Source organism: Octodon degus, unplaced genomic scaffold (genome assembly GCF_000260255.1).
Source record: "Octodon degus isolate 3935 unplaced genomic scaffold, OctDeg1.0 scaffold00257, whole genome shotgun sequence".
Lineage (NCBI taxonomy): Eukaryota > Metazoa > Chordata > Mammalia > Rodentia > Octodontidae > Octodon > Octodon degus.
The window spans coordinates 2,651,639-2,660,601 of NW_004524833.1; the positions used below are offsets into that span (position 1 = coordinate 2,651,639).

General features: G+C 41.4%; 1 protein-coding gene across 2 annotated transcripts in view; it reads left to right on the forward strand.

Annotated features, from left to right (window-relative positions):
• Chd1l (chromodomain helicase DNA binding protein 1 like) overlaps positions 1-8,786 on the forward strand; it is a 74,511-nt gene extending 65,725 nt beyond the window's left edge. For both annotated transcript variants that reach the window (XM_023706467.1, XM_023706468.1), the window contains exons 20-23: positions 4,549-4,619; positions 6,302-6,416; positions 7,331-7,439; positions 8,450-8,786. In XM_023706467.1, the coding sequence (XP_023562235.1) occupies positions 4,549-4,619; positions 6,302-6,416; positions 7,331-7,439; positions 8,450-8,528 (374 nt within the window). In that variant the 3' untranslated portion in view covers positions 8,529-8,786. The remainder of the gene's footprint in view (positions 1-4,548; positions 4,620-6,301; positions 6,417-7,330; positions 7,440-8,449) is intronic.
• Positions 8,787-8,963: the final 177 nt, after the last annotated feature.

An 8,963-nucleotide genomic window follows, 5' to 3' on the forward strand; every position in this document is an offset into this window, starting at 1 on the left:
AAAAAAAAAAAAAAAAAAAAAAAAAAGAAATTTAAACGAGATGATTTCATTGTCCATCTCCATCTGCTTGAGGTATCATCTCATTAAAATGTCAGAGCTCTTGGGAGAGAAATTGGCTACACTATTAGTAGCTGTGGCTTGGAGCTAAGGGGAGGAAGGTGTAATATTTTTTTTAAAGAGAATACAAAATAATAAAATTAGAAATGATACAGAATTTCACTACACCAAATAATGTGAATTTGATAGTATTTGTTGTACTGCATAGTGTTGTCTTCAAATTTGTTGTTTAGATTACTAGATATATGCATGCAAAATTGAAAAAAGAAAAAAAAATATAATAAATTGAGAGAAAAAATTAAGTATTATCTGCCCTTCCCATAGACCAGCAGAAATCTACAGTACAATCAACCAAGCCATCCTGCTTCCATACACAGATATCTCTTTCCCCCACTCCCTCCCTGTCCTGTCCTCATCTCAGTAATTCCTTCCCTTTGAACAGATTCATTACAGGAAGGTGTATTACAAGTTCACGTAGCCTGGGGTGCAGTGCTCCCTGCACACAGAAGTAAAGTTGTGTGGGGCGGGGGCTCCTTTGAAGGCTGAATAGTATAGTATTGTCCTTTGGCACAGAGAAGGAATAGGGCATTCCCTTTTACTGCAGAAATCACAACCTGGCAAGAGGAGTAAAAGTACTGTTGTGGTTATTTGCTGGGGGAGTCCAGCATTTATTTATTTATTTATTTTTTGTATTTTAGGGAAGGGTCTGCAGGATGTTCAGGGTCTTATTACTAGATTGGACTTGAAGTGATTGTCCTGTTTACAGCCTCCCAAGAGCTGGGTTTACAGGCGCACGCCAGCACACCCAGTCTCCATTGCCCTCTCAGTGTGCCCTGGGGGCGGGGCTGGCATGGCAAGCCCAGGGATCGAACCCCCGGCTATCTGCTAAGCTATTTGGCCGGCCCGGGAGTCAGCATTTAAAAGACCTTCTCCAATAGAGAAAGTCCTCCAGATTTCTAAGGGACTGGTTTTTCCTAATTCTGACCTGTTCTCATAAGTGGAAAGAGACACAAGGATACGAGAATGAAAATACTGTGTACTACATCAGATTCCTGAAAGAAGAGCTTAATGTATGTTGAAATAGTCAATCCAGATCAAGATAATGATTTGATAGCTGGAGAAATAGAGAAGTAGGAAAGATCAGAGCCAGAGATACAGACCAAACAGTCTTTTTAGAGTTCTTGTTTAAAGCTATGTGGGAGAAGGGCTGGCTAAATAGCTCAGCAGATTAAAGTGCCTGGAAGCAGGCATAGGGGCTAGGGGGTCCATCCCCAGGCCTGCCATTCCAGCCCTGCCCCCAGGGCATGCTGAGAGGGCAATGGAGACTTGGCATGGTGGTGCGAACCTGTAGTCCCAGCACTTCGGAGGCTGTAAACAGGCAGATCACTACAAGTCAGATCTAGTAGTGAGACCTGGAACACCCTGTAGACCTTTCCCTAAAAAATACAAATAAATGAATAAATTTAAAGTTATATGGCAGAAAAAAAATTAAAAATAAAACTACAAGGGGAAAAACGAGAGGATGAAGAACAGAACATAGAGAACATGTCTGTCTCTGAGTTGATGTAAGAAAAGGAGAGAGAACAGAGTATCAGGAAAATAAGAGAAACTTGAGGAGTGAAGAGTTTGGACATAAAGGTTAAGTAGCCCTTATCCAAAATGTTTGGGATCAAAAGTAGTATTTCAGATAATCAAATGACTCTATTCTGGAATATTTGCGTAGATAGATAATTTGTGAATGGGATCCAGGTCTAAACACAAAATTTATATAGACCGTATAAACATAGCCTAAATATAATTTTATACAGTATTTTTAGTGTACCTGTGTTTTGATGGCATCCCATGCCTGAGGTCAGGTGTGGAGTTTTCCACTTGTGGCATCAGGTTGCTGTTCCAAACTTCAGAGTTTTGGAGCATTTTTTTTTTTTATTTTTGCGGAACCGGGGATTGAACTCAGGTCCTTGCACTTGCCAGGGAAGCGCTTATTCCACTGAGCCATCTCCCCAGCCCCCTTGGAGCATTTTTGGATCTGAGAAATTTTGGGTGGGGAATGCTCATCCTCTACAAGGGAAGAGAAGATAGCAAGAAGGCAAAGTGGTCTGCAGTGTCAGACCAGTGTCATCCCCACTGAAGTGAGGGTGAGCACTGGGAACAGGCTGCTGGATTTGACCCTGGTGTAGGCACATGACCTTGGAGTGCTTTGAGGGCACGGGTTGCAGAGACTTAAGGCATCAGTGGTCAGAGGAAATGGAGTTGGGAGTATGGGCTCCTCATGAAGGAAGGTTTAAATAGACTATAACAGCAGATTGAGCCGAGCTGGAACTTGTCAGGGAAGGCTGCGTGGAGGTGGGGAGAGTCTGGAAAGATGGGCTGAATTGAAGTAAGTACGGAGAGAATAACTAGAGGATTCCTGATAGCTTCAGTCTTACGGCATCTCCACACCATCTCCTGTTCCCAGTAAGTGGGTATTAAAGACCCCGTCAGCAACCCAGTTCATGTACATGGGTCAGGCAGGCTGCAGTACTGGGTTTAGGTGAAGGAAGAGAGGAGAGCTGGACTTTAAAGGGAGGCTTGGCTGCATCGTAGGAGCCCATACACAGCTTGTGCAAGAGCTTGTTCTAAGCAGGATGATAGCCAATGGGTAAGGACTAGTTATATGGGAAATATGATTGAATGGCCTAACAGGGGCAGTACTTTCTGGTGACTTAAAAGATGGGCATGTGCAAGATACCTATCATTTTTATTTGAGAAAAAAGTTCAAAATAAGTTATGTAAAATATAAAACTAAGTTAGCACATTTTTCACTTTTTATTTGTTCATTTATTTATTTACTTATCTGGTATAGGGTCTGGCTATGCACCTTGAACTCATAGTGATCATTCTGTCTCAGGCATCTCAGCACTGGGACAGTACAACATGTGGTACCAGGAATTGAACCCTGGTCCTTGTGCTTGCCAGGCAGATGCTTAGATGGCTGAGCTATCTCCCCAGCCACCAGTATACTTTTCCAGATCATCTGTTGAGTCTGATTTGGATGGGATAGTGTGTTCCTTACCTTTGCATCTCTAGGACAAAATACTAGATGCCTACAACTGAAAGAAGGAGAGATTTAGTTCAGCTCACTGGCTCAGAAGTTTCTGCCCATGATTGGCTGGTTCCAGGGCAGAAACATCATGGTGGAAGGGTCTAGAGGAGGAAGCTGTTTGGCTCTTGGCACCAGAAAGCAGAGGGAGTAAGGAAAAGTCAGAGGAAAGATGAGCCCTGCAGAGGTGAACCCTGAGACCCAGCTCTGCAGCGCAGCCCGCCTTCTGAGCATGCCTGCAGCTCTGAACTCTTCAGTGAATTCTTTTTCCCATTAGTACAGCTTGAACTCAGGGCACATGTACTAAGCTACTTTCTTAGCATTTTTATTTTTTGAGAAAGGATCTTGCTAAGTTTCCCAGGTTGGATTTACACTTGTTCTTCTCTTGCCTCAGCCTCCCAAGGCACTAGGACTGTAGGCATGAGCCACGGAGTCCAACTTTACCAATGAATGAATCCACAGAACAGAACAGAGAGAAAACAGAACAGAACATGAGTTTAGTGTTCCCATGACCCAGTTACCTTCCACAGCCTCACCTCTGAACACAAGGCTTTTGGGGGATGTTTAGATTTAAAGCATAACAGAGAGAAAAATACACAAATAGAAATAAATCAGACAATGCTATTATGGGCTACTGGACTCTTTTAGAATATTTTGCTGAGTTTACACACCTATAATATTCAATAACGGAACTTAGAAAAAATTGGGGTATACAGATGAATGTCCATTTTGTATCTGTGTATTCAAAGTGGTTGGGATAGATATATAGTTACATTCTCTTAATGAATAGAATGATTTGTTCTAATGGAGTTTGTAAATAGGATCACAAGTCCGCATCTTGTACAGCAATTAACCACTAAGAAGAATATATGCAGTGTATTATTTGTTGAAAAATAAAAAAAAATAATTAAAAAAAAAGAAATAAATCAGAACAATGTTATATTTGAATGGTTTAAGACAAGCATGATTTCCAGAGGAACTTTAAGCTCCTATAATCCCTCTTTTTGTTCCCCAAATACTGCCAGCTTTTCCATCCACTTTCCAAAGCCTCCAGGAGCACTTGAATTAGGAAACATGAAAATTCAGCAGGGAAACAGGTGAATACCTCAGGTGATTGAGGTCAGGAGAGGTGGAAATGTGTGGAAGGTTCTGAAGGGATCTGGAGTCAAAAACCTAGTTGGGGAGCTGGGGAAATGGCTCATCGGAATAAGGGCTTCCATGGCAAGCGAAAGGGCCTGAGCTCAGTCCCCAGGTCTGCAAAAAAACCCAAAAAAAATAAAAAACAACAACAACAACAAAACCTAGTTAGAGTAGGAAAAGGAAGACATGAAGAGCAGGAACAACAGTCCTCTTTTGGAGGTCTTTAGTGAATGCAGTGTGTTCTTTTGTTCCTTTTCTATTTATCTTAGACTTGCATTTGGGAGATGTCCTTTTATTCCCTATTGATGATAAAGAGACAAGAAACAAAGGGCAAGATTTGGTAAGTAAAAACAAAACAAGAAACTCGTCTTCACTGGAATTAAAGTTCAGTTCATATCGATGTCTCTTGCTACCTCTCCCTCCCCTGACTGACGTCCCTAGTAGGGATGCCATGTCAGAGAGCCACAGACTGGGAAGCTTAAATTATAAAAAGATATTCTTAATATCCTTCTGGAGGCTGCAAGTTCAAGGTGAGGGTGTCCGGAGGCTTGGTTTCTTGTGAAGCCTCTCGGTGGCTTGCAGATCTGCATGCCATCATTCCTTTGTACATTCCGTGGTGTCATTCTGTGTCTGAATTTCCTCTTAAAAGGATACGAATCAGATTGTATTCTATCCCACTGTAACAACCTCATTTTAATTGAGCAGTCTCTATAAAGACCCTTTAGAAATAGAGTCACCATCCGGGGTACTGGGAATTCGAACTTCAGCATGTGAATGTGGGGTGACACAATTCAGCCCATAATCTGGCGGGCCCCATCCTCCATTTCACTCCCCTGTGATACACTGTCCTCTACTTGTTCCTTCCATCTGCTGGCCTAGGCAACAGGTCCCTCCATATACAGAGATTCGTATTCTGTCTTGATCCTTACTCTTCCCTTGGATTACTGGCTCAAAGGTGCTCAGGGGACTTTCACTAGGTCAATAATGAAGAACGACTGAAAATTCAGAGGGTTTCATTACATCATTCGTTACGTAAAAATTCCTGTAAGCTTGTGTTTCTGGCCAACCATATGTAGAGGAGTAGAACCAACTCACACTTGCTCTGCTCATTGTCAGACGCTTCCTTTTTCATCTTAAGTATCTCTTGCTTGTCATTTGGTATCCTGAGTGTTTTCTTTCCAAAGCCTGAATTCATCTTTGAATTTTGAGCCATATCTTACTCATGTAGAAAAGAAGAAATTTAGGCTGAATGAGGTTGTCTCTGCTGGTCTGTGTGACCTGTTGCAAAGGGGTTCCTGTTTAGCCATTCATTCAGTGATTTCTAAATCAGCAACAGTGTCTGTGCACAAAAACCTCAGAGTTGTGACTCAAGGAGGCTGTTGACAGGCTACAGAACATCATGGCTAGGATGTGACTGTGGTTATGTTGGTCTCAGCAGTGCCTTTGCGTCTCTCCAGCTCCATTCAGCTCGGACAGTGTGGGAGACAGGGCACTTTGCCCTCACAGGGGTTGCCTGTTCAGAGCTGGGATGACTGTGTGTCCTGGAGCTGACTCAGGAGGTCTGGAATATGAGAACCTCTTAGTCTACTCCTAAGGTCCTGAAAATTCTTTCTTTACTCTTGAGAGCATTTAGAAAGTACAGGCTTTGGACCCTGATTTTAATATATGTATCTCTTTTTTTTTTTTTTTTTTTTTTCAAATTTTGAGATAAGGTCTCACTAAGTTACCCAGGCTGATGGAGAATTTGCCATCCTCTGGCTGTATCCTCCTTCACTACTGGGCTTATAAGCATGTATCACCATGCCTAGCTGATTTGAGCAAATACATCTTGAAAAGAGAAACATAAGGTGGGCCACAAAGTCCTACAGTCAGTGGGACATTGATGTCCAGGCGGAACAGCCAGAGGTGGAGAGGATGCCCAGGGCCCATGAGCAGCTGTGCCCCCTCGTGGGCAGGTCACGCAGTGGGCTGAGCAGCTGACTCATTCATGTCATTCCTTTAATGGCTGCTCCTCTCTCTCAGCTGGCTTTGATTGTGGCTCAGCACCGTGATCGTGCCAATGTCCTGTCCGGCATTAAGATGGCAGCCCTAGAAGATGGCCTAAGGAAGATATTTTTAGCAGCAAAGAAAAAGAAAGGTAAGTTCTTCTGTTTGTGCTAGGAGGAGCCAAATTTCTGCTTGTAGACATGGCATATGACTTTTGAAGAAAGGTAAGAAGTGCTATGACCCTGCTCAATTTGCGTGGCACACGTAAACACCAGCAGTGAAAACAATATCATGTGTTTGTGTAGCCTTTTCTTTTTTTTTGTATTTTAGGGAAGGTTCTACAGGGTGTTCAGGGTCTCAGTACAAGATCGGACTTGTAGTGATTTGCCTGTTTTACAGCCTCCCAAGAGCCGGGATTATAGGCACGCGCCACCATGCCCAATCTCAATTGCCGTCTCAGCGTGCCCTGGAGCAGGGCTGGCACAGCAGGCCCAGGGATTGAAACCCTGGCCCCTGCGCCTGCTTGCAGGCATTGTAATCTGCTGAGCTATTTGGGCATCCCTAGACTTTTCTTTTTAGGTCATTTTTGTATCCATTACTTTTGTTGACCATGTGCATCCCCTGGGTAGTCTATTATGATGAGGATGTAAAGGACTTGGTCATGTATATTTGAGAAATACTGTTGATTATGTCTCCCGCTAGAGAATCGCAGTACACCATAACAGTCACCTCCACAACATGTAGTTTTGTTTCCAGACCTAGTATGTTGTAGTGTTTGTCAAACTGCTTGGCTTACTTGAGAATCTTCACTTATTTTAATTGAGACCCCCACCACTGGTCAGTATTCTGTTTCCATTGTGCATACTTACTTCCAAAGCTTTGGGTACTTATGTTCAACAAAGTAACTTTTCCTTGTTGTAATTTCTTCCCAGAATATTTTTGATATTATAATTATATGATCTCAGTGGAACAGTCAGCAGTTACTTTCTCCTGTATATATTTTATATCCATTAGTCACCTTTAAATGAGTGAAGACATCACTCTCTGTTGTTTTCTTTGCAATAGCAAGCGTCCATCTTCCACGCATTGGACATGCCACGAGGGGTTTTAACTGGTATGGTACTGAGCGCCTTATTCGGAAGCATTTGGCTGCAAGAGGAATCCCAGCTTACATGTATCCTTTTGTAGTCTTAATATTTTGTTCTTGGGCCGAGGAGATGGCTCAGTGGAATTAGTGCTTTCCTGGCAAGCACAAGGACCTGAGTTCAATCCCTGGTTCCACTAAAAAAAAAAAAAAAAAAAAAAATTTGTTCTTAAAACTCAAGAAGGAAAATGTGTTACATTTTCTGGTGTCACTGTTAAATCCGCAGCCATGTTCCTCTCCTTTACCTTCTTCACTCTTCTTCAATGAGACAAAAATTAAGAAGTGTTTTCTAACTTGTGTATAACCAGTGTATAGACCCAAGGAAATAAATACACCAAAGCATTTCTGGATTCCAAGAGAAAGGTTAAAACATATGAAGTAGAGAATTTATTCAATAATTGCCATTTGGCAATGTGGTTTTTTTTCCTCAGCTTTTCTCTAGGGGTCTTTAAATCTGTGGACTAATGGGTAATTCTAAGAGCTTTACTTTGTCCACTAACATAAAAATGTGAACTAGTTTATTTTGGAACTGTTTGATACATTCTTTGAGGCAGTGTGAAATTCTTTCTGGTCATTAAGTCATAATCTAGTTCAGCTAATATATATTGCTCATGTGCTCCTTGCTATATTTTAGCATTGTTAAAACCATTATAAACTTCATCCAAATTCTCTAGAAGCTGAATTAACCATCAGTTGCAAAAATTATACAAAAACTCCATCTTTTTATGTAGCTCCTTGTTAAAATTAGTTCACTCAATGATAGTCTTCTACTTAAATAACTACTGCAAAAAAAAAAAAAAGAGAAGTCATTTTCTGTGTATTTGCACAATTCAAATAGAATCAAGAGTTTTAGTAAAGTAGACTACATTAGTAGTAATTATTCCTAACAATGTTGGAAATATTTTATGATATGGAAAAAAGTAATTAAAGAATACCACTTTTAACATGACTATTTCAATATTTATTACACTAGGGAGCTAGTAGTTGGGTAAACTTAAGTTTTAAAGTTGAAATATGTTTTTCTTGACCATCCTTCCCAGATATTACTTTCCTAGAAGCAAGGCTTCTACCCTTCATTCACAGTCCCCCTCTTCCTCCTCCACACAGCTGGTGCCTTAACAATTGGTCCAATACCAGATCTGGTCTTCAGCAACCAACTAGTAAACTGTTTGCTCAGAGTAACTGTCAGAGTACTTGAAAAGCGTATCAGGATCTGGTGGCTCTCTGACATGGTCTGTTTTCTAAATTTGAATTTTCTTCTGGATGTGTTACTCTGATCTGGTACCTGTAATACAGGGATGCATTACTTATTTGGGAAAGCCCCTGGGCCTTAGTTTGCATAAATATCTGCATAATAATAATAAATTTTATATCTCTTAAGAATTTCATTGCCATTGAATTTTTTTTCTCGTATCTCGTTTTCTTCCTTACCACCAGATTTTTTTTCTAGAAAAAAGACCGTCTAAGGGGCCGGGGAGGTGGCTCAGTGGAATAAGCACTTCCCTGGCAAGCGCAAGGGCCTGAGTTCAATCCCCGGTTCTGCCAAAAAAAAAA